Source organism: Cucurbita moschata, unplaced genomic scaffold (genome assembly GCF_002738365.1).
Source record: "Cucurbita moschata cultivar Rifu unplaced genomic scaffold, Cmos_1.0 Cmo_Scf00017, whole genome shotgun sequence".
Lineage (NCBI taxonomy): Eukaryota > Viridiplantae > Streptophyta > Magnoliopsida > Cucurbitales > Cucurbitaceae > Cucurbita > Cucurbita moschata.
The window spans coordinates 2163105-2188459 of record NW_019268533.1 but is presented as its reverse complement, the minus strand read 5'-3'; the positions used below and the strand labels follow the sequence as shown (position 1 = coordinate 2188459).

General features: G+C 40.0%; 5 protein-coding genes across 6 annotated transcripts; 4 read left to right on the top strand and 1 right to left on the bottom strand.

Annotated features, from left to right (window-relative positions):
- Positions 1-1390: 1390 nt before the first annotated feature.
- Positions 1391-7443, bottom strand: LOC111455540 (COBRA-like protein 1; the record flags this gene model as incomplete). The annotated part of the gene is made up of 6 exons (XM_023097254.1): positions 1391-1917; positions 2756-3018; positions 3845-4004; positions 5067-5520; positions 6940-7019; positions 7362-7443. Coding segments are annotated over 6 exons (1314 nt in total), but the record flags the coding sequence as incomplete, so codon positions are not given.
- Positions 7444-8278: 835 nt separating this feature from the next.
- On the top strand, positions 8279-11605 carry LOC111455149 (translocon-associated protein subunit alpha-like). The gene is made up of 8 exons (XM_023096705.1): positions 8279-8484; positions 8961-9128; positions 9205-9255; positions 9504-9592; positions 10375-10452; positions 10601-10807; positions 11117-11191; positions 11285-11605. Exons 1-8 carry the CDS (start codon positions 8424-8426, stop codon positions 11330-11332), a joined length of 777 nt encoding a protein of 258 aa, XP_022952473.1. The 5' UTR covers positions 8279-8423; the 3' UTR covers positions 11333-11605.
- A 1823-nt stretch (positions 11606-13428) lies between these two features.
- On the top strand, positions 13429-14381 carry LOC111455152 (peptidyl-prolyl cis-trans isomerase 1-like). The gene has a single exon (XM_023096708.1). It carries the CDS (start codon positions 13510-13512, stop codon positions 14026-14028), a length of 519 nt encoding a protein of 172 aa, XP_022952476.1. The 5' UTR covers positions 13429-13509; the 3' UTR covers positions 14029-14381.
- A 2056-nt stretch (positions 14382-16437) lies between these two features.
- On the top strand, positions 16438-20404 carry LOC111455145 (probable magnesium transporter NIPA6). Of its 2 annotated transcripts, none has more exons than XM_023096698.1 (9): positions 16438-16929; positions 17364-17420; positions 17509-17599; positions 17684-17844; positions 17928-18055; positions 18140-18277; positions 18797-18889; positions 18991-19108; positions 19896-20404. In XM_023096698.1, the coding sequence occupies exons 1-9, from the start codon at positions 16806-16808 to the stop codon at positions 19985-19987; spliced, it is 1002 nt and encodes a 333-aa protein (XP_022952466.1). In that variant the 5' UTR covers positions 16438-16805; the 3' UTR covers positions 19988-20404. The 2 variants fall into 2 exon arrangements, with proteins under 2 accessions (XP_022952466.1, XP_022952467.1); XM_023096699.1 differs by lacking the exon at positions 16438-16929 and adding an exon at positions 17003-17242.
- A 715-nt stretch (positions 20405-21119) lies between these two features.
- Positions 21120-25242, top strand: LOC111455539 (putative amidase C869.01). The gene is made up of 5 exons (XM_023097253.1): positions 21120-21641; positions 22545-22759; positions 22845-23084; positions 24238-24436; positions 24515-25242. Exons 1-5 carry the CDS (start codon positions 21120-21122, stop codon positions 24869-24871), a joined length of 1533 nt encoding a protein of 510 aa, XP_022953021.1. The 3' UTR covers positions 24872-25242.
- Positions 25243-25355: the final 113 nt, after the last annotated feature.

Genomic DNA, 25355 nt, shown 5'->3' with positions numbered 1-25355 from the left:
ATAATAATAATAATAATTATTATTATTAAATTATTTTAGTATTATCTATAATTAAATAAATTTAAGTATGTCGGGATTCGCAGATTGGCTAATTTAGCGAATGATCATGGGTTTATAACGAAGAATATATCTTCGTTGGTACGAGACATTTTGGGTAAGCCCAAAGTAAAGCGACGAGAATTTATGCTCAAAGTGGACAATATCAAATCCTCAAGTGTCGAACAAAGAAACTGCCAGCCTCGAAGGTGTAGTCAAAAGTGACTCGTGTGTCGAACAGAGGGTGTACTTTGTTCGAGGGCTCTAAAGAAAGGAGTCGAGTCTCGGTTAAGGGGAGGTTGTTCGAGGGCTACATAGATCTCAGGGGAGGCTCTATGGTGTACTTTATTCAAGGGAAGGAGTGTTGGGAGGGAGTCCCATATTAGCTAATTTAGGGAATGATCATGGGTTTATAAATAAGGAATATATCTCCATTGGTACGAGACATTTTGGGGAAACCCAAAGCAAAGCCATGAGAGTTTATGTTCAAAGTGGACAATATCGTGATTCCTAACGTGGTATTAGAGTCATACCCTTAATTTAGCCATGTCAATCAAATCCTGTGTCCAACAAAGAAATTGCTAGCCTCGAAGGTGTAGTTAAAAGTGACTTGTGTGTCGAACAAAGGGTGTATTTTGTTCGAGGGCTTTAGAGAAAGAAGTCGAGTCTTGATTAAGAGGAGGTTGTTCGAGGACTACGTAGACCTTAGAGGAGACTCTATGGTGTACTTTGTTCGAGGGGAGGATTGTTGGGAGGGAGTCCCACAGATAGACTAAAAACGACATCTCTATGAAATGAGGCATGGAACGGAACTACTTTGAAAAAGTTTCGAGAATTACGAAGGAAATCTCGGGACGTGGGATTTTGGGCCAACTTGGGTATTGGGTTTCTAAATGTATGGGCGCAACTAATTAAACACAGCCACGTGGAGAGATTTGATTGGTGGGAATGTTGTGGAGACTCGTAGGGCAATTGACACATAAACCTTGAAACATGGGACTTTGTCTTGACGTGGAATTGAAAATTACTGATTTGATATACTAAGATATTTAATTTGAGTGGTGAAATTACACTTTTAACCCTAATTTTACCCAATTTTCTTTTAGTTAGTTGTAAATAATTAGGTCGCACGTTTAAATCAAATATGGTAATTTATACACTTCACTACAAATTTTATAACTGAAAGACGTTTTTTAGGTCGAGGTGTAAACCCTGAAAGCTTACAGTACTTCGAGAGACCGAGCATAGTATCCTTTTAAAAAAAATTGTATTGAACAGAACCCGTCTCGTATTTTTGTATTTCATTCTATATTTGATCTACCTCAACCAACACGAGAAAAACTCAAAGCAACGGTAAAAGAGTCAGTCTAATCAGTCAATAGTACAACTCTATCTTTCTCGAGTATAAATATTTAACTAGCCCGAACAAGATGATGCCTCATCTGGGTTGCCATAATATTTAACAATCCACGACCCACTCTACAAGAACTCACTAGACAGGTCGGATGGTGATGGCAGAGGAAGCCCGTGCAACCCGTGCAAGAAAGAGAGATCTTTTAACATTTACAATGCATAGCCAACCTTCCAATCAACCCAAGCTATGCCTTCACCAAAACAAAAAGGCCAACAAGAGGAGGAGAATGGAGAGGGTTTGCTTAGAACTCCCATTTGGTAGCATTGGGAAGGTGTCTGGTAAAGGCATCTGACAGTAATCTCCATTGAAATAAACTCTTCTTGGAAGCGCCCAACCATTGCTTAATGTGAATGATTCTAAGTCTTTTTCAAGAACAATCTCTGTTGTCACATGCCCCACATTGATATCAGTGGATTGCACAAGCTCTGTGTTGTAATACTCAATGCCCCAAAAGACACCCAACTCGCCTGCAAACACACGACAAATATGTGAGAGTTTCACATTGGTTGGGGAGGAGAACAAAACAACATTTCCCTAGCATACACGTTTTAAAGTCTTGAGAGGAAGCCCAAATAGGACAATATCTGCTAGCGGTGGATTTGGGTCGTTACAAATGGTATCAGAGCCAGACACCGAATGATGTGCCAGCCTTCTCACTGGTCCCCGAAGGGTGGTAGACACAAGACAGTGTGCCAATAAGGATGCTGGGCCCTGAAGGGGGTGGATTGTGAGAGTCACACATTGGTTGGGGAGGAGAACGAAACAACCTTTATAAGGGTGTGAAAACCTTTCTCTAGCATACGCGTTTTAAAGTTTTGAGGGGAAGCCCAAGAGAGAAAGCCCAAATAGGAGAATATCTGCCAGCAGTGGATTTAGGTCGTTACAAATGATATCAGAGTCAGACACCGGACGATGTGTCAGCCTTCTCACTGGTCCCCGAAGGGGGTGGACACAAGACGTCGTGCCAATACGGACGCTAGGCCCCAAAGGAGGGTGAATTTGGCGGAGGGTCCCACATTGATTGGAGAAAGAAAAGAGTGTCAGCGAGGACGCTGGGCCCTGAAAGGGATGGATTGTGAGAGTCCCACGTTGGTGGAGGAGGAGAATGAAACAACCTTTATAAGGGTGTGGAAACCTTCCCCTAGTAGACGCGTTTTAAAGCCTTAAGAGGAAGCCCGAAAGGGAAAGCCCAAAAAAGACAATATCTGCTAGCGGTGGATCTGGGTTGTTAAAAATCCGTGTCAAAACGTTGCTTCAACCGGTTTGATAATGTCGACGTTGCAGAAGAAGAAATATGTAATGTACCTCCAAATCTGAAGGATGGAAGTTGTGAGCTATTGAAACTAAATGCTTCTGTTGATTGTTTGAAGCCTGGATGCTGTACTAGGATGTTCCAGTTTGAGTAGTTTCTGTTGTAGTTGTAGTTGGAAACTGTGAGTTTCACTCTCCAATGGTCGATATAGTTCGTCATAACGTGCCAATGCACCCGAACCGGGCACATGTGGTCCGAGCACTGTACTGCGGCGAGATCGTTAGAAGAATTTGTGGTCGACAACGGGTGTTCTTCTCTGGTGTTAGAGAGAAACATGATAGCTTGTTACAAGAAAATGTAAGAGTCGAAAAGAGAAGAGAATACGAATAGGGCGGTTTGCGTGGGTATCTACACAACAACACTCGAAACAACCGTAATATAGTACCGATATACAATGCTGCCAAAGTTCGCCCGTGCACTCGTTATGACCGCATATTCCCAAATATTCTCTTAAAACATTGGACCGCTAGCAAATATTGTCCTTTTTGAGTATTCCCTCAAGGTTTTAAAACGCGTTTATTAAGGAGAGGTTTCCACACCCTAATAAGGAATGCTTCGTTCCCCTCTACAACCAATGTGTGATCTCACAATCCACCCCTTTAGGGTCCAGCATCCTCGCTGACACACCATTCAGTGCCTAGCTCTGATACTATTTGTAACAGGCCAAGTCCACCGCTAGCAAATATTGTCCTCTTTGGGCTTTCCCTCAAGGTTTTAAAACACGTCTACTAGAAAGAGGTTTCTACACCCTTATAAGGAATGTTTCGTCCCCCTCTCCAACCAATGTGGGATCTTACAATCCACCCCCTTGGTGTCCAACGTCCTCGCTAACACATCGTTCGGTGCCTAGTTCTACCATCATTTGTAATAACCCAAGCCCACCATTAGCAGATATTGTCCTCTTTGGGCTTTCCCTCAAAATTTTAAAACACGTCTACTAGAGAGAGGTTTCCACACCCTTATAAAATATGCTTCGTTTCCCTCTCCAACTAATATGAGATCTCACCCGAGGGGTTGATCATATAGTAACAGAAAGTATGCTATTGATAAAGCATGGCAGCTAAAAACGAGCTGGCAAATACCTTGTACAGTGAACAGAGCTTTTGTTTGCTTTTCTGCAACCACAGCTGCATGTAGGGCAGGGTGTGATGGAGGGATTGTAAAATGTTGAGAGTGAGACACAACAGAGTGGTGTCTTGTTCGCCACAAACATGGAGTAAGTACATGTTGACTTCCATGTTCCTGCAAAAACCAGTAGTCAAGCTTCAGATTTAAGGTTTTGGTCGAAGTTTTCACCAAGAAAAAGAGATGAATTTTTCCTTTTATTGACAAAACAGCTTCATACACAAAGCCTAAAGAGAAACATGAAATCTAGTAAGAGATCACAGGTCACTCAGGTCCCTTTCCAAGCCTTTAGATATTCTATGGGTCGTCTGACTTGTGCTTCTAATAAGCCCGAGTCCAAGCCCACATCTAGCAGATATTCTCCTCTTTGTGCTTTCCCTTTCGAGCTTTCCCTCGAGGTTTTTAAAACGTGTCTATTGGGGAGAGGTTTCCACACCCGTAAAAGGAATGTTTTGTTCTCCTTCCCAACCAATGTGGGATCTTACAATTCACCCTTCTTCAGGGTCCAATGTCCTCGCTGGCACTAGTTCCTTTCTTCAATCGATGTGGGACCTCCCACAATCCAACTCCTCTTGGAGGGCCAACGTCCTTACTGGCACACCGCCCAGTGTCTAGCTCTGATACTATTTGTAACAGCCCAAGCCCACCGCTAGCAGATATTGTCCTTTTTGAACTTTTCCTTTTGTAAGGGTGTGGAAACCTCTCCCTAGCAGACCGTTTCAAAACCCTGAAAGGAAAGCCCAAAGTGGACAATATCGGCCAGCGGTGAGCTAGGATCGTTACAAGAATAGACTCCAAAAAACTATGAAGTTGATATCATGAAAGCGATCGCGTAGCATATAAGAGTTGGATTAAAAAATGGAATCAGCAGGCTGTGCCATTCTTTTGGGCACTTGAGAGCAATTTCCAGAGCCAAAAGTGTAACGACCCAAATCTACCGCTAGCAAATATTGTCCTCTTTGGGCTTTACCTTTCGGGCTTCCCCTCAAGGCTTTAAAACGTGTCTGCTAGGGGAAGGTTTCCACATCCTATATCGATTGGAGGAAACCTTCCTCTAGTAGATGCGTTTTAAAGCCTTGAGGGGAAGCCCGAAAGGGAAAGCCCAAAAAGGACAATATCTGCTAGTGGTGGATCTGGGCCCTTACAAAAAGGCAATGTATATTCATTTAAAGTACTTACTAAAAACCTGAACTTGTCTTTTGCCGTCAATGACAGAAGAAACGGTTGGATGAGCGTCCAAAAATGGGCTGCAAGTGTAACCAAGACCAGGCGCCATGAGAGTAACATTGGCCGGTGGTTGCTCATGGCCATCTTCATCCATACTCCCAACTGAAATTTCAAACGAAGTGAATGACTTGGAAGGGTCCACAGCCCGAGCAGAAAGAACCCCACCGCGACAGCAACCCTCCGATCGGTTTTCGGGCGATGCCTCCGGCATGAGATCAAGAATGACAGGGCTCTCTTCACAGGAATGTGGAGTGTCAAACTTAAACAACGAGCAATTCCCTTGTTCAGTTGCAAAAGCTCCACTCATTGACCAGATGACTTCATCCCTTGTCCATGTCCACCCCAGCTTCCAACCCGGCTTCTCCACGTGTCGGAACTGATAGTAGTTTTGGACAGTGACCCTCCCCTGAGAAGGACATGTTGGTGAGAAAGTTCATAGCTTTCCTATCTTCCAGATAAACCCAAATGATGAAAACCAGTGAAAATTGCACAATCTAACTTGAATGATAGGTATTGTTGTAATTACACTCGAACTTTAAGTTGAACTTATAACTCTGTTTGGTTTAGTAGTTCCAACAACACCGGATGTGAGATCCCACATCGGTTGGAGCGGGGCAGACGCGTTTTAAAAACCGTGAGGCTAACGGCGATATGTAAAGGGCCAAAGGGGACAAATCTACTAGAGGTAGACTTGGACCGTTACACATGGTATCAGAGCCAGCTACCAGGCGGTGTGCCAGCGAGCCCCCAAGGAGGGTGGATTGTGAGATCCCACATCGGTTGGAGAGGGGAACGAAGCATTCCTTATAAGGGTATGGAAACCTATCCCTAGCAGACGCATTTTAAAAACCGTGAGGTTGACGGCCATACGTAACGGGTCAAAGTGGACAATATCTACTAGGGGTGGGCTTGGGCTGTTACAAATGGTATCAGAGCCAGTCACCAGGCGGTGTGCCAGCGAGGATGCTGAACCCCCAAGGGGGAGTGGATTGTGAGATCCCACATCTGTTGGAGAGGGGAACGAAGCATTCCTTATAAGGGTGTGGAAACCTCTAAAAACTATGAGACTGACGACGATATGTAACTGGCCAAAACAGACAATATCTACTAGCGGTGGGCTTGGGCTGTTACACCGGAAATGCTATGACAGAACAAAGAAGACATCATAGACATGAAAACTTGTCCCATCAGTGGGAGTGAATACAATTGAATTGTTTGTTTTGAGTGTTGAAGGCATCTTAGACGAAAAGCAAGAGTGATGGCTTGGCTTTTAGATAGTTGACATGGTTGCTAGTGACTTCTAGCGGGAAGTCGCCAACCAGCAGTCGATCATACCATTATGGAGATTTGTGGTTCCTAACATGGCACCAGAGTCATGTCTTTAACTTAGCCATGTTCATAAACTCCTCAAATGACGAACAAAGAAGATGTGAGTCTCAAAAGTGTAGACAAAAGTGACTCAAATGTCGAACAAATGGTGTATTTTGTTCAAGGGCTCCAAAGAAATAGTCAAGTCTCGATTAAAGGGAGGTTGTTCGAGGACTCCATAGGCCTCAAGGGAGGTTCTATGGTGTACTTTGTTCGAGGGAAAGATTGCTGAGAGATGAGTCCCACACCAGCTAAGTAAGGAATACTTTCTCCATTAGTACGAGCCTTTTGGGGAAACCAAAAGCAAAGTCATGAGAGCTTATGCTCAAAGTGAACAATATCATACAATTATAGAGAGTCGTGGTTCCTAACAGTTCGAACTTACTAAATCCACAAACTCTACAATCTTTGCAAGGACGACTTTCACATCTAGGCTAAGCACAAACATTAAACTCACCACGTATCCACGAGTCGTCCAAGTTCGAATATCGTAAGTAATCGTAACATTTCCATTAGGATCCAAGGGATCAAAACAACCTGCAGCACAAACACATGGATCAAGACATTGGTTATGAATAGACACCAAAAAGAAAGGCCTATTATCCCACAAAAATTGAATCCAAAGAAAGCTAGAAAGATGCCTGCCAAATAACAGCACATGGCTACCAAGAACAAACAAAGAACTGAAGGAGAAGGGCTTGCTTCCATTTTGTTGTTTGTCTGAACCCAAATCAAACCCTGACCCAGTTGACATTTTGTTTGTCTAAAGAAGAAGAAGCCTTACCCTAACCCGACATGGGTTAAAACTCCATCCCCATCTTATCCAGAAGCTTATATTCAAACAAGATATTCTAGGAAACATCGATTGGTCGGTCTAACCTTTGGAGAGGCCAAGTGTCGTGGTCGGAGCTCCATTGCAGCAGGCGACACTAGATGTTTGGAAGATGATGCTTGTCGTGTTTCAGCTGCAGATGCCGGTTGGGATTGGAAGTTTGCAAAAACAAAGACAAAAAAACCATGAATTAAATGGGGATTTCAAGAAACATGTGTGTCTTGTTTTCATGGTTTATGCTGATTCGAAGTCAGCTTAGGCCATTTTGCTCTGTTTATGGATTTATACAAATAACTTCCTCTTAAGAAACCCTATTTCAACGCTTTCCTGAGCAGACTCGATCGGGATTATTTCGAACGGTATGATATTGTCTACTTTTAAGCATAAGCTCTCATGTCTCTCCAAGAGGCTTGTACCAATAGATATATAATTCTTACTTACAAATCCATGATCATCTCCTATATATTCACGAGAGCTTATGCTTAAAGTAGACAATATGACTCGAGCTAAAAAAACATTGCACATGCATTGAGGATGACGATATTTGACTTTGCTGAGCTTACCGGGAGGGAAATGAGTACTCACTTTAGAAGCTATTTAGTTTTAACTGATCAATCTGATAAAAAAGAGCAAAAAAATCCGAGTAGCTCTAGATACGCTAATTCTTCTATGATGACATCATCATTTGCGAAAGGTATGATTTAATGTACCGTCTTCGCCGTATTTAGAGCTACTCAATTTTTTTTTACCAAAATGTTGTTGTTATTAATAAATTAATCAATGAAAATACTTTTAAAAAATAATTTATGAAATTAAAAAAAAAGTTAAGAGTGCTATTTTTTTTTTTTTTATTGAATTATAAAATATATTTAAAAAGTATATTACAAAATGAAGAAATTATTTTTGTAGGTTTAATTTAAAAAAATAAAAAAAATATATATATATTGGGAAATTGGGATAACCGGGTTCTCTTCTCGATTCCCAAATAAAGGTCGCTCATAGATCCCCAAGTTTGACCCTCGAAAATCGAAGCTTGGTCGTCTCTCCCTTTCTCTCTCTAATCGGAGTTTCCTCAATCAACGCTCTCCGTTCGATTCGCCATTGTCGCCATGAAAACCTTCAGAGTTTTCTTCCTCGCACTTCTTCTTCTCGCCTCTCCATTTCTCCAAGGTTTGCTCTTTTTCCAATCTTAGATCTACACGTTTTTCCATCATTTGGGTCTTGCGGATTGGTCTTTTGGAATTATTACTCTGTTTTATTAGATTTTCGATCTTGTTGTGCGTGTAGGGTTTATGATGGTAATTTTCTGTTTTATTGGCTTCTGGATCTTTGACTTTTTCGGGGTTTGATTGTTTCTCTGGTGGATCGGAGGGAGGGAGTTCAGATTATTCATTTTGTATTGGATCGTGTCTTTTCCTATTAGTATTTAGTTGCTCTATCACTGATTTTGATGGTGAAATGAGCTTAATTGATTAATTAATCATTCGTTTGAGGATTGAGGTTGACTATGCTGAGGGATCGTTATCGAAAATTTTATGAATGAAATGGTCTTTTGGAATCTATATTAAATCTGGCTTTGAGTGCATTGGATTTCATTGTTTTAGCGGGTCATTTTACATTTGCTTTGTTGTTTACTTGCTTAACAGCTGCTACATGTCAATCGGACTCTGATGTTGAATCATCTGAGGTTGTTGAAGAAGCTAGTGATCTTGGAGTTGTAGGCGAAGAAGATTCTCAGGATTTTGGAGAAGTGAACTTCGGCCCTGCTCCAGGAGTTGATACTGTCTGCGTTTTTCCAAAAAACAGTGCACGCAGTAAGTGTTTTTTCTTTGATAGTCATACTTTTATGATATCTATTATTGACATTGAAGTTCATGCCTTCCATTGCAGTTGTGCCTGCTGGTGAAGAGACTGAACTACTCGCCGGAGTGAAAAATGATGGTAAACTAACTTTAATCTGTTCTTTTTAATTTCTGTTCTCTGTTGGCAAAGTGGGTTTTTATCTGAGATTATGTTCTTGACTGTAGTACATTCACTTCTTTAATTGAACTTTGTTCAACTTGGAGTCATGCTTGAATGTAATAACAAAGAAATTAGGCCAGCATTCATTAATTAAACCTTTTATCGCTTACCATTGATCCAAAATCTTATCAGTCAATAATATCCTCGACTGTTATTTGTTAATCCAGGGGAATCGAGCTTGAATGTTATAGCTATTAAGGCCAGCGTTCACTACACTTTTGATCATCGTATGTTGATTCAAAACCTTACTGGACAGGTAAAACTATCCTGACAAGAACAATGTGATTATTAGATAGAGTTGTTGTATGATCTCAACGTTCTCTATTATATTTAATGATTTCAGCATTGTACGCATCGCCCGATATCTGTCTCTGATACCATTTGTAATGGCTCAAGCCCACTGCTAACAAATATTGTTCTCTTTGGGCTTTCCCTTTCGGGCTTCCCCTCAAGGTTTTTAAAACGCGTCTACTCTGTTTCCACACCCTTATAAATAATGTTTCGTTTTCCTTCCCAACCGATGTGGGATCTCACAAATTTCTTGTGGAGATCGGAGAACTTGGTAATCTCCTCGAAGAAGACATCAAGACCACCTAGAATTCTTTGAGTTTGGCTCATTGGTGTTTGGACATCATTAATTTAGTTGTATGTAATGAATATAGAGTTTGGCTCGTGTTCTTTTCTTCTTTTAGACTGTTATTGGTCAGTGCAAACTTTCTTTTAATATGTTTTGCATGTCGATAGAAACTCTCTTTAGGATATTCATTGCTGGATATCATGCTGCTATTGGTTTGATTCGTATCTGTTTTATAACTATTCCCTCTCTCATCAAGACAATGCTACATAATTTACAACTGAAGTTCAAATTCCTCTCTGATTTATTAATATTGTATTTTAGTACAAGCCTATCTTTCTTTGGTTATAAAGACCAGTTATGAACTTCCAGTTATATTTTCACTTTTCATAACACAGCTTCTCTTTCGATTAACTTCAGCTCGATAATTTTAACTTATATCATCTTCCTCATTATACTTGTAGGTTTTCCACAACGCAACGGTGCCCCCATCAACCCAAGCTTCTTACCCATACATATTTGCTGTCAGCAAGTTTTTGCAGGTATATTCATCATCGTTATTATAGCAGTTCCTTGTCCTTTCAATATGAATTTTCAGTTTATATACTTACCAACCTGCTTTTCTTTATCAATTTTGTAGTTCGAAAAATCTATAAAATGAAAATAACTTAATATATTCCTGATCTGCAGCCTGGAAACTTTGATCTAGTGGGCACCATCTTTTACGAAATAGACCAGACCGCATACCAAAGCGTCTTCTTTAACGGTACTATCGAAGTCGTTGAAGCCAGTGGTCTCATTAGCATGGAGACTGTGTTTTTAGTTACTCTTGGAATCGCCCTTCTCGTTCTGCTTGGCTTGTGGATTCATGGTCAAATACAGCAAAAACTCTCCAAGGTATAGATCTTTCTTGTCTTCATTTGATGATGACTATGCATTCGAATAGTGGATGTTTACTTATTGTCCCAGCATCAGGGCGTGCAATTTTTTCATCAAATATGTAATCTGAACTGGTTTACAAGTATTTACCGGCCGCCGTTTCTTTTATTAAAAACCATGTTCCTTGCCTTCATACCGAATCCTCTCACGTTAATATGTGGAGTATGAGAAAGGCGGAGCTGCAAGACGTGCATCTTATCTAATTTTAGACATTTCTAGAGATATAAATACTTTTGACATAAAATTCTATGCAATTCCTTGTATCAGAAACCCAAGAGAGTTGCTTCCAAGGTTGAAGTTGGCACAAAAACCATTGACACCTCTATGGATGAGTGGCTTCAGGTTTGTTTTTGTTCCTGAAATTCATACATGTCTTGAGAAAATCTCAAAACTGCTGCTGATATCTTTTGCAATCTTGTCTCCTCTGATCCTTAGGGAACTGCATTCACTCGATCGTCGAGCAAGTCGAAGAAAAAGAACTAATGATGACTCGTCTCCATCCCAGTTGCATAGTACACTGACAATGTGCAGATTCCTGCAACCCACATTAGGCAGTTGAAGATTTCAGGAGAGAGTCAGGTTGACTAGTTTTGTAAGGAATTCTTCGCATTATCTGTTTCTTAATGCCGATCTGAACTTAAGTAAGGATACAGTTTTTTAAATCTAGAAAAATTCCATTGAAGCACATGATTATCATAGTTGAAACTTTGTTGAATCCCCAATGACATGGGGTATGCAGGCCTCATTTCCTTTTGATTTCTTTTACCTCTACTTCATGGGAAAGTTCTGCTCATCGACGTCTAGATGTTGAACGATGAATAGTTTCTGTGGGTTCCCATATCGGTTGGAGAAGGAAACAAAACATTTCTTATAAGGATGTGGAAGCCTCTCCCTAGTAGACGCGTAATGGGGAAGCCAAAATCAATCTTGAGAGAGAGCTCGAAAGGGAAAGTCTAAAGAGGATAATATCTATTAGCAGTGAGCTTGGGTTGTTACAAATTGTATCAGAGCCAGACACCAGGCGGTGTGCCAGTGAGGACGCAAGGCCTCCTAGGGGGGTGGACTGTAAGATCCCACATCGATTGGAGAGGGGAACGAAACCTTCCTTATAAGAGTGTAGAAGTCTCTCCCTAGTAGATGTGTAATGGGGAAGCCCATAAGGGGAAGTCCAAAAACTTGGAGAGAAAGCCGTAAAGAGAAAACCTAAAGCGGACAATATCTATTAGCGATGAGATTGGGCTATTACAATTTCGCTATAAAACTGTTAGACATATGTGTTTCCCTCGTTAAATTGCCCCATGTGAGGTCTTGGTTGGTATCTTTCATGATTTTACGAGGAGACGACAATTGGAGAATTGATTGAATTGCTTACTAGCATGGCTTGTAAAAAGTTGGGGGAAGGAAAACCATGGCTTGGTGGTAAGAAATGAAGGCAAACTACTAGAGTCCGTCCCACCGATCGCCGCAAGCAAGCGTAGCAAATCACATAGATAAGTCCCTAGCCAACGTGCAAATAGATAGGGTGGGCGAAGTAACATTGCTCTACATGATACTTGGTACGTGGTAAGTCTAGATATTTTTGACGTCATAGATTCAAATTTGTCCATGTTTCTCGATGGGGATTACAAAATAAGTCGTAAACAAAGGAACAAAAAATTAACACCGTGTAGTTGAAAGGATAAAAACGGAAATGGAGAAGTGTAAAATTATCATTTCAACTATAGTTTGATCCCGCAATCACATCGTGCTTTTTTTTTTTCTTTTAGAAGAATCATATTTCATTCAAAATGAAAACCTTTAAAAATTAAATGCTTCAAGTATATTTTATATCTCAATGTCAATTGCCCTTCTTTTATGGATACCCAAATGATAGCTCTTCCCAAAAGGAAAAGCCATGATCTACACTCGTAGGAACAAATATTCTTTTTCTTTTCTTTTCTCTTTTTTTTTTTTTTTAAAGCGATTGGCCTCCATGTTTTGGAATAAGAACCATTTTCTCTTCGTGGACCCTACAATGTGGTGTAAAATTTGGTTCGACCTGTGTCTAGAATTCAGACCTTACTTACTTGCCTTACTCTTGAAAGTGACAACTATCTTCACAAACGAACAGTGTTTGTGTAACATGTTTTGTTCGGACTCACGTTTTTTCTAAAAAAAATTCAGGTCACCCGAGCCAAACATGTTCGAATTTTGAGTATCTCGAATTTAGCCACCGAAAAAAAAGGTGCATATGTTGATATAGATAGTCTTATAAGTAAAATATAATTCCATCGTTAAGGTAGAATTATGTTTTATCCAAAACTATAAAATTTAAATTATTTAATTATGCCTTTAAATTTTTTTTATTGGAAAAATCCTGCACCGTCGGATCAAACTTCTTTGCAGATCGAAAATGAAATACTCTCTAGATTCTTAAGCAATAATCATTGATAGCGAAACTAACCATGGTAAACTAGGAAGTTTCTTAACGTAACCATGGTTAGACTTATAGAACTGAGATTACACCACGTGTCTTAGATCCAACGGTGGATATCGAGTTTTCATAGATACACACGAAGCTTGACCGCTATATAAAGTGGTTGCCCCGCCGAGTCCAATAATCACGGGTGTTCTTCTACGCTGAGAAATTTAGGGAACTGAAGAGGAGAAAAAGAAAAAGAATGCCAAACCCTAAAGTTTACTTCGACATGACGGTCGGCGGCCAACCGGCCGGCCGGATCGTGATGGAGCTCTATGCCGACGTCACTCCCCGCACCGCTGAGAACTTCCGTGCACTGTGCACTGGCGAGAAGGGAGTCGGCAGGAGCGGTAAGCCACTTCATTACAAAGGCTCGTTGTTCCACCGTGTGATCCCTAATTTCATGTGCCAGGGAGGCGATTTCACCGCTGGAAATGGTACCGGAGGTGAGTCGATCTACGGCGCGAAGTTCGCCGACGAGAACTTCATTAAGAAACACACCGGTCCTGGTATTTTGTCCATGGCGAATGCTGGACCTGGAACCAACGGATCTCAGTTCTTCATTTGTACTGATAAGACCGATTGGCTCGATGGTGCGCACGTTGTGTTCGGTCATGTCGTTGAGGGCATGGATGTGGTAAGGGCCATCGAGAAGGTCGGATCGGACTCTGGAAGGACTAAGAAACCGGTTGTGATTGCCGATTGTGGCCAACTCTCTTAGATTGGCGGACGCACTCACTCTACCGTCGGCTGCCCTGCCGAAATGGTATCTATGATGATTTCCTATTTGCGTATGTTGTTTAAATCGATGCGAATGTAGGTCAGTGCGAGTCTCTTCTTAGTCTATGGGTCATAGGTTTATGCTGCTGCTACTACTGCTACCGCTTGAGTAACGCGCCACTGCCGTTCTACCTTAATTAGTGGTGGTTCTGCGGTGGCTCCTAGACATAATTGGTTGTTCAAACCAAGAACCTTCAATAATATGGCTGTCTTCAGCGCTCTACCTCATAAATCCCTGGTCCCTGTGTTCAACTATTTGCATCTGCATATTCATCCGATCTTTTATGTTAGTTTGTTTAGCTAAACTTGATGTTACTGATTGCGTGGAATTGGTATTAGATTGGGTTGATTTTGCTCTGTTCAAGATGGAAATAGGAGCGTAAAATCTGGTCCATGGAAGTATAGTTTTTCTTTGTGTCTAGTGCCATGGTTTGGTTTTGAAAGATCTGGCGTCGAGCTAAGCTTGTTTTTGGAAAATTATAACTATGTTCATTGAAAAAGCAGGCGGTGGGGGAATATTTTATGGTTTATCTTTTTGGATTCCGGTGGTGATGGGAAGGAACCGAGATCCAGATTTTGGGATCTGAGGGTTGTTTTAATTTTGCTAAATTAACCAATATATATATATATATATATATTATTATTTATGCATGTGGTGGTGGCGGATTTTTTTTTTAAAACAAATTTTAATTAAATATTTGAATGTTTGAAAATTTGAATTTACAAGACGCGTCTGCTGCCTATAATATTTAAAAAAAGTTTCGACAAATTTAGACCAAAATTTGAAGTTTTATTTAATATAAAATTTTAATTTATTTTATTTTTTAAGATTTTGAAAATTCATAAATTTGTTAATGAAAGTTCTTTGAGGGTTATTGTTTTTATTTTTTTTAATTCAAGTGGGTTTGATGTTATTATTGACTAATGCCATTTGAATAAGTCTATTTTAAATTTAAACGATTAATTTGTTTTAAATTTTCAACAATAAAATAAATTTTTTAAAAAAGTAAATGGATGCTAATGTCTTTTTTTAGTTATTAAAAAAAATCACTCCACATGCTTTTAATATTTTGGATTTAAATAATGTTCTCCATTTGCCACTCATTAAGAAAAGTAATTAAAATTATGTATTCATAAAATTTTAGATAGGTCCTAAATTGTTATATATTAAATATAAAAGACTAAATTATTAAAATACATTGTTAGACGTCCCCATTGTCTACTTTGAGTATAAGCTTTTGCTTTCCAAAAGGCCTCATGCTAATGGAGATAGTGCATTTCTTGATTATAAGGAAAGACCAAAACGTTTCGTAGCCAAAAGCCCAAAAAGGCCTCGTAATAGAGATAATATTTCTTGATTATAAGCACGTGATCATTCCCTAAATTAGCGACCTCCTCTCAAATAAAGTATGTCTCCCCCTTAATCGAGGCTTCACTCCTTCTTCTTCTTTGTCATTGTGTGGAGAGTTGTATTTGTTTAACGTATCGAATATTTTTTAAAATATATAATATAAAGGATAAAATATTCCTACAAAATAAATAAATAAAGGATAAAGTAGCATAATAATACAATATTTTCGACCATGATTCTTTTTTCCTATTGTTTTCACGACCTTTATTATTTAGACAATTAATTAAAAGATATATTCCAAACAAATTTAGCCTTCTTATTTAAATTTGAAGAAAATATATTTTGTAAGTTTTAAAATTCCCAAAAATTCTAAAAATACTTTTTAAACATTTCTTCATTTCTTCGATAAACGATGAATTGTTCCAAGTAAAATACGTTTAAGTTTGTAGTTTATATGATCGATTATTATATCTTATTGATATATATAATAACTATTAAATTACTCTCATTTGAAAGTGGTCACGAAACACAGATACCGCTCCTTTACTCAAGTACCACATAAGGAGGGATGCAAGGCTACGCAAATCAATTTAGGCTCTATAAAAAATAATTATAAATAAGTCGAGAAAAATAGAATAAGATACGAATATAAAAAAATATTACTATCATCCCCGGATTCTAATAATTTTTTAATATTAAATTAATCGTTGACATAGTTTTAAACACGAATGAAAATTATTCCTAGAATCCTATTCATTTAGGTCATAAATTTAATTTTATCCATATATATATATATATATATATGTATATATATATTTATTTATTTAATTCCCAACCTGCTAATTAATTTTCTTTTTTTTTTTCAAAAGAAAAAAGCAAAACGTGTATTTATTAATTAATTAATTTATTTATCATTGGGATTAAAATATAACCAGTACGTAGCCGACACGTATTGCTATATTTATGTTGAAACAATGAAAAATAAAAAAGGAAAGGAAGCCTTCCGCCCATTAGAAAAATTCCGACAAGACGACGACGGCAGTGCGTTACGTCGAGAAGTATTTCTCAGATCTCTTCATCTCTTTTTCTCACCGGAATTTCTTACTTCCGGCGATCCATTGCCTTTCTTCTTTCATTTTTTGGAACAAGTGATCTTCTTTTTGGCGGGAATTTGGTTTTGTATTAGTGGCCCCATAATTCTCTTTCATTGGGCGACTAGATTTATGATTGATTTGTGCTGTTTTTGTTTTCTTTTGCGGCTTGTTTGAATTTTGGAGTGCGATCCGATTCGGGCGGGAGTTTGTGAGTACTTTTTGATTTAATCTCTGAGAAACCTATTGTTTGAGTGTCTAAAGAGAGAGGGAGAGATGACGATTTCGGAGAATACGAAGGGTCTGGTTCTGGCTATGGCGTCGAGTGCGTTTATTGGTTCGAGTTTTATCTTGAAGAAGAAGGGACTCAAGCGTGCCGGAGCCACAGGGGCGAGAGCAGGTCTGTGATTATTACTCACGAATGAAATTTTTGTCTCTTGGTTTTGGTTTTGCTTTCTCGTTGAATTGTTCTACCGATTTTGAAATGCTTGATTTACCGATTTTGAATTGTTCTACCGAGTGGACTTTTGTTCTTGATCTGTCTATACTGTGGTGACATTTATTCAAGAATGGATCATCGAACACAGGGCAATTGAGCTTCTAAACGGATGGAATCTCTAGCTTTAAGGGGTTGGGATTTGAAGTTCTTTGCAAACTAGTATGTTACTGGGCAAGCGTTAAGCATTAAATAGAGTTCATTTTGAACTGAAAATGTAAAAGATCTTTGATTAATGAATTTGTTTTTTCTCATCTAATGGACGTAATTCAAGAGTCTTCTAGGCAATGTTCATGCTCCAATTCTGGTTGATGCTTATAATCTCATTCTTAATACAGGTGTTGGCGGATATACATACCTGTTAGAGCCACTTTGGTGGGCAGGAATGGTCACAAGTATGTATAATCGTACTATTTATGTCTGATCATTATTGTCAAAAATATGAAGTTGATCTTGATCCTGAGTTTTCTTCTTCCTAAATAGTGATTATTGGAGAGATTGCAAACTTTATAGCTTATATTTATGCCCCAGCAGTTTTAGTCACACCCCTTGGTGCACTGAGCATTATTATCAGGCAAGTTCCTTTCTCTTGAGGTTATTGTACTATTTGCTCATGAGTTCATGGAGGATCTCACATTTCCTTTTTCTATTTGGGCAGTGCTGTTCTAGCCCACTTCTTGTTGAAGGAGAGGCTACAGAAAATGGGTGTGTTAGGGTGCTTATCTTGTATTGTAGGATCAGTTATAATAGTTATCCATGCACCTCAGGAACATACACCTGATTCTGTACAAGAAATTTGGGATTTAGCTACCCAACCAGGTAAGAGTTTATTCTTATGAAGTTCATTGAATGAAATATCATCAAATTTCGTACTTAATTACTTGTTCTTAATCCTTGGACAGCTTTTCTGGTCTACATTGCTACTATAGCTTCGTTAGTATTGGCTCTCATGTTGTATTTTGAGCCTCGCTATGGGCATGTAAACATACTGGTCTACTTGGGAATCTGTTCTTTAATGGGTTCATTGACGGTAATTATGCCATTTCTGCTAGATCAAACTATTTTAGAACTATTGCTTGAATTGCAATTTTCTGAACGTTTTTGGTTAATTCAGGTTATGAGTATTAAAGCTATTGGAATAGCGATAAGGCTTACACTTGAAGGGGTAAGCCAGGTAGCTTACCCACAAACTTGGCTGTTTGTCACAGTTGCAGTAGTCTGTGTCATCACACAACTAAACTACTTGAATAAGGTTGGTGTCATATTACTATGGTGGGCACAGTTGTTTCCTATCCATTTCTTAAGCAAATTTGAAATGGCCCAAACCCATGGCTAGCAGATATTTTCGCTTTACTCGGTTATGTATCGTTGTCAGCCTCACAGTTTTAAAACGCATGTGATATGGAGAGAGGTTTCCATACCCTTATAAAAAATGCTTTGTTCCCCTTTTCAACCGATGTGAGATCTCATAATCTATTCCCTTTCGAGGCCTATTGTCCTTATTGGCACACCGCCTGGTGTTTGGCCTTGATATCATTTGTAATGGCTCAAGCCCACCGCTAGTAGATATTGTCCGCTTTGACCCATTATGTATTACTGTCAGTCTCACGATTTTAAAATGCGTCTGCTAGGGAGAGGTTTTCACACCTTTATAAAGAATGCTTCGTTCCCCTCTTCAACTGATGTGGAATCTCACACAAATGCTTGAACGAGCCTGTATATTAATGTTGTGTATATTAATGTTGACTGATGTGATCTTTTTTTGTTTCAGGCCTTGGATACATTCAATGCAGCCCTTGTATCTCCTGTATATTATGCCATGTTCACGACATTGACTATTATTGCTAGTGCTATCATGTTTAAGGTATAAGTTACTTAACCATATAGCTTTAAGGATCTCGGGTATTACATCTGTGCAAGTGTAAAACGACGAATCTAAATCGGTTACGTCGGTCTATGCTGCAGGACTGGTCAGGCCAGAATGCAAACACCATAGTTTCTGAATTATGTGGATTCATTACTGTCCTTTCTGGAACTATTATTCTTCATTCAACCAGAGAACAACAACCAGTCTCCTCACAAGGTATGACTTTTGAACATCTCTTTTACTTATCTTTTTTGTCCATCAGTTGAGAAGCATGGTCGATATCTAACCAATTATTGCACGATGGCGATCCCGTGTACCTAAGAAATGATTGTGTGTATGCATAATCGTTTAAACCTTATATGTAACCGTCCAAGCTCACCACTAGCAGATATCGTCCACTTTGGATTTTCTCTTTCGGGCTTTCCCTCAAGATTTTAAAAACGTGTATGAGAGGGAGAGGTTTCTACACTTTTATAAGTAATGCTTCGTTATCCTCTCTAACCAATGTGAGATCTCACAATCCACCTCTCTTGAGGGCCAACGTTCTCGTTGGCACACCGCACAGTGTCTAGCTTTGATACCATTTGTAACAGCCCAAACCCACCGCTAGCAAATATTGTCCTCATTGGACTTTTTCTTGAGATTTTTAAAACGCGTATGATAGGGAGAGGCTTTCACACCCTTATAAGGAATGTTTCATTCCTCTATCCAACCGACGTGGGATCTCACATTATAGCATTAGGAAGGGTTTAGGACATCTGTTGAGCGTATCTGGATCTTTGATCTGTTCTTCAACAGTCTTTTATATGATATCATTTGGTAAAAGTATGGTCCTATACTCAAGTCTTACCTTGACAAAAATGGGTCAATTGAGCATAAGAGAACTTTGAATCATGCTGAATGAATATCAGCATTATATACTTGGTTTAATCTGGCTGTGGTTAATGCTTCATAGAACTTGCACACAAGTCTACTAACCCATAAGTTATACCCATCTTTGCAGGATCTGTGGCATGGTATATTACTGGGGATTCAATGAAAGGCATTGAAGAACATCTGATCACCATAAGCAATTCACATTACACTGAAGGATGAACCTACTCTGTTGTGAATACAATTTGAAAGGCAATGGCCTTAAATGCAAAACTGAAAATATACTCAAACGGAAGGATCAGTACAATGTGGACGAATTGGCACATCGATCATGGTCTTGTCACGACTCGACAGATCGTGTCCTCCCCTCAACTGCTGCGAACCCGAGCTGCTCGACGATCTGGTAAGGATGTTTACACTTTTGGAATGGAGGAGGGGGGAGAGATCTTCTCAATGATCCATGCTGGTTCCAGCATCAGTATTATAGTCTGTGCCATATTGTAAATTATAGGTTATAGCATTCATTCATATCCCACCTATAGTTTTGAATCTGTAATCTATCTTATTTGATTTTGTTTATAAGCCTTAGGTTATGGATTATAATTTTGGAGGAAACCTTACTTTATTTTAAAAGTCTTATTTGATTTTGTTTATAAGCGTTCGAAATGATTATAGTTTATAAGTCGTTTTGGAGGGAGACCTTCAATACTTTATTTTAAAAGTTTTAGTTCCAAGTTCAAAAGAAACGTTTTAGTTACGGTACTAACAGTTTCATCCAATCCTAACGGTAAAGGTATTTTTGTAATTTAAAAAAATTAAAGGTATTAATGAAAATTAATAGTTCAAGAGTATTTTTGAAGAATGTCAAATTGTCCATATAAGAAAATGAGGCCGGGATCATATTTCCTGTTCCCATTTAGGTTATATAGAAAATTTTCACCCCGATCCGTCCGTGACAGGTCCACTAAAATAACTTAAAGAAACTATTCTAAATTTGCTCCAAATGGATACAAACTTACAATTTATCGTAAAATGCCAATTACTATTGCCAATGTTTGAACTAAAAAAAACTTAAAATTTCCTCATCAAAATTTGTATATTAGGCATTTAAAAATTTCAACCCCATTAATCAAACCAAACAATAGCTTTAGATCCCATGAACAAACAAACAAATCCACCGAACAGGGACGGCGATGCCTTCCTCTTTGCTTTGGACTTCATCAAATCTTCATATTTTTAATGTACAACAAAACAGTGCTACAACCAAACCCTCCATTTAAGCTTCTATATATTATCATAAAGCCATGGCTTTTACTTCAGAACTTCCATTGAAGCTCCAACTTCTATCACTTCCATGGCCTACTCCTCCTGGCTTCTGATTATTGTGGCCTTTTGTTTGACGGTGCCACGTTCGGCAGCTGTTCGAGGATTTTCGATCAGAGAAGCCACAGTACCTGACCTCCAGCTAGCTTTCAAGCGAAACGAGCTCACTTCGAGGGGCCTTGTTGAGTTCTACATCGGAGAAATTCGCAGACTCAACCCGGTTGTCCATGGTGTCATAGAAATCAACCCAGATGCCTTGCTGCAAGCTTACAAGGCTGACAGAGAGCGTGAGGCTAAGAAGCCTGGATCGCTTTGTGGGCTGCATGGAATCCCAGTTTTATTGAAGGATAGCATTGGGACTAAGGATAAGTTGAACACTACTGCTGGGTCGTTCGCGTTGCTTGGCTCTATCGTGCCCCGTGACGCAGGTGTGGTGAAGAGACTAAGAAGGGCTGGAGCCATCATACTGGGAAAGGCTAGCTTGAGTGAATGGGCTGATTTTAGGTCTCTTGCTGCTCCTGCTGGTTTGAGCGCTAGAGGTGGCCAGGGAAAGGTGTGTTGCTTTGAATTTAGGTTCCTACTTAACTAAAAACCTATAGCAACTCAAGTCACGGCGAGTCGATATTATCCTCTTTAGGTTTTCCCTTTCAGGCTTCCTCTCGAGGGTTTAAAATGTGTCCACTAGGGAGAGGTTTTCACACTCTTATAAGGAATGTTTCGTTTTGTTCCCCTCTCCAACCGATGTGTGATCTCACAATTCACCCCTTCGGAGACCCAACGTCCTCGTTGGCACAGCCCCTGGTGTCTAGCTCTGACCATTTGTAACAATCCAAGCCCACCGCTAGCAGATATTGTCCTCTTTGGACTTTTTCCTTCCGGGCTTCCCCTCAAGGTTTTAAAACATGTCCACTAGGGAGAGGTTTCCACACTTTTATATAAGGAATGTTTCGTTTTGTTCCCCTCTCCAACCGATGTGGGATCTCACAATCCACCCCTTAGGAGGCCAGCATTCTCGTTGGCACACCGCCTAGTGTCTATCTCTGACCATTTGTAACAGTCCAAGCCCATTGCTAGTAGATATTGTCCTCTTTAGACTTCCCCTTGAAGTTTTAAAACGCGTCCACTAGGAAGAGGTTTCCACACCCTTATAAGTAATGTTTCGTTTTGTTCCCCTCTCCAACCGATGTGGGATATCACAATCCACTCCCCTTGAGGACCCAGCGTCCTCGTTAGCACACCGCCCAGTGTCTGGCTCTGATACCATTTATAACAGCCCAAACTCACCGCTAGCAGACATTTTCCTCTCTAGGCTTTCCCTTTTCGGCTTCCCCTCAATGGTTTTAAATCGCGTCCACTAGGGAGACGTTTCCACACCCTTAAAAGCATTGTTTCGTTCTTCTCTCTAACCGATATGGGATCTCACAAAACCATTTCTTTTGTACAATTTTTTTTGCAGAATCCATATGTTTTATCAGCATCACCCTGTGGATCCAGCAGTGGACCTTCCATATCAGTTGCAGCAAACATAGCAGCAGTGTCAATAGGAACTGAAACCGACGGCTCTATCCTCTGTCCAGCTAGTTTTAACTCGGTCGTCGGTATCAAACCAACGGTCGGCCTCACAAGTAGAGCAGGTGTCATTCCAGTCTCCCCAAGACAAGACACTATTGGGTGAGCAATCTGGCATCCATATCAGCAAAATATTCTACACAGATCATAAGAACTGAAACTTTGTAACCTTCACATGTGAAAACAGGCCAATCGGCAGGACAGTGACGGATGCTGTAATAGTTCTTGACACCATTGTAGGATTTGATTACAATGATGAAGCCACCAGAACATCCTCCAAGTATATTCCATACGGTGGCTACAAACAATTCCTCAATGCAAATGGGTTGAAAGGGAAACGATTGGGCATTGTGAGGAACCCTTTTTTCAGCTTCTTCAATGATTCAGCCATCACTCAGGCTTTTGAGGATCATTTCAACATTCTAAAGTAAGAAAACCAACTTCCCTATCCATGCAAATGCTAATCATTTCATAAACAGGTTCATATTCACTTTGGGTTCATATTCACTTAAAACAAAAGGCTCGATCATTAATCTGAGATCACATACGGTTGGGGAGGAGAACAAAGCATTGGTTATAAGGGTGTGGAAACCTCTCCCTAGTAGACGCGTTTTGAAAGGAAAGTCTAAAAAGGACAATATCTGTTAGCGGTGAGCTTGAGCTGTTACAGATGATATCAGAACCAGACACCAGGCGGTGTGCCAGCGAGGACATTGGACTCCCAAGGGGGTGGATTGTGAGATCCCACATCGGTTTGAGAGGGGAACGAAACATTTCTTATAAGGGTGTAGAAACCTCTCCCTAGTAGACACGTTGGTGGATTGTGAGATCCCACATCAGTTGGAGAGGGGTACGAAACATTGCTTATAAGGGTGTGGAAACCTCTCCCTAGTAGACGCGTTTTGAAGGGAATCTCGGAAGGGAAAGCCTAAAGAGGACAATATCTGCTATTAGTGGGCTTGGGCTGTTACAAATAGTATCAGAACCGAACACCAGGCGGTGTGCCAGCGAGGATGTTGGGCCCCAGGAGGGTGGATTGTGAGATTCCACACCGATTGGAGAAGAGAACAAAACATTGCTTATAAGGGTGTGGAAACCTCTCCCTAGTAGACACGGTGGATTGTAAGATCTCACATCGGTTGAAGAGGGGAACGAAACATTGTTTATAATAATGTGAGAACCTCTCCCTAGTAGATTTACTTATAAGGGTATGAAAACATCTCCCTAGTGGACTTGATTATAAGGGTGTGAAAAACTCTCTCTAGTAGACGCGTTGGTGGATTATGAGATCCCATATTGGTTGGAGAGGGGAACAAAGCATTGCTTATAAGGGTGTGGAAACTCTTCCCTAGTAGACGTGTTTTAAAACCTTGAAGGAAAGCCTGAAACGAAGGGAAAACCAAAGAGGACAATATCAACTAGCAGTGAACTTGAACTCTTTCTTACGGATTAAGAAAAATCAATTCAACATGAACACAAACAACCAATCTTCAAAAGGAATAGTTTACAATCCTCTCAACTCAAATCATTTTCCATTGTTCTTCTAGTAAACACTAAATCTAACATTGTTGAAACTCAAGGCAAGGTGGTGCAATTTTGGTAGACAATCTAGAGATAGAAAATATAGATATCATCTTAAACGTGACTGCAAGTGGAGAAGCAGTGGCATTGTTAGCTGAATTCAAACAATCATTAAATGAGTACCTGAAAGAGCTGGTGGCTTCCCCTGTTCGAAGTTTGGCCGACATAATTGCCTTCGATAACGCAAATCCAGATCAGGTAACACAATATTCAATCCATTGTTCATCGCATAGTAATCGTATTCATTCGGAATCGATTCGAATCATGGTTGTGCAGGAACTGCTCGACGTTTTCGGCCAGGAGATTTTTCTCGCGGCCGAAGCTACAAACGGGATCGGCGACGTGCAGAAGGCGGCTCTGTTGAACTTGGCGAAGCTGACGAAGGATGGGTTTGAGAAAGTGGTGGAGGAGGAGCGATTGGATGCGGTGGTGACGCCAGGTCCCGCCATAGCTACGGTGCTTGCAATTGGGGGATTTCCGGGAATCAATGTTCCGGCGGGATACGACGGCGGAGGAGTTCCATTTGGGATTAACTTTGGAGGGTTGAAGGGTTCAGAGCCGACGCTGATTGAGGTTGCTTATGCGTTCGAGCAGGCCACTCTGATAAGAAAGCCTCCTTCCTTCAAGCCTTGAAGTGAATCAAATTACAACTTTCATCAATTGAGCTATGTGTTAAAAGATATTGAAATTAATTGACATTTTAGCTATTGAACTACAACATGAAACTACTTTGTGTTGCACTGATATAATTTAATTCGAACAAAATTCTTGTTGTCTGATTAACTAGCAAAAATTGTCTTCTACGAGGCCATAGATCCACCCCTTCCAGGTTGTATTCGCTGGCACTCATTTCCCTCTCCAATCAATGTGGGACCCCCAATATACCCTCTGTCGCGGCCCAACGTCCTTGCTAACACAAGACCTCGTATCCACTCCCATTCGGGGGTCAACCTCCTTGCTGGCACATCGCCCAAAACCTGCTTCTGATACCATTTGTTATGGCCCAAGCCAATATCATCTTTAGACTTTCTCTTTCGAACTTCCTTTCAAGGTTTTTAGAACACGTCTGCTACAGAGAAGTTTTCACTCTTACATCCCCCTCCAATCGATGTGGGAT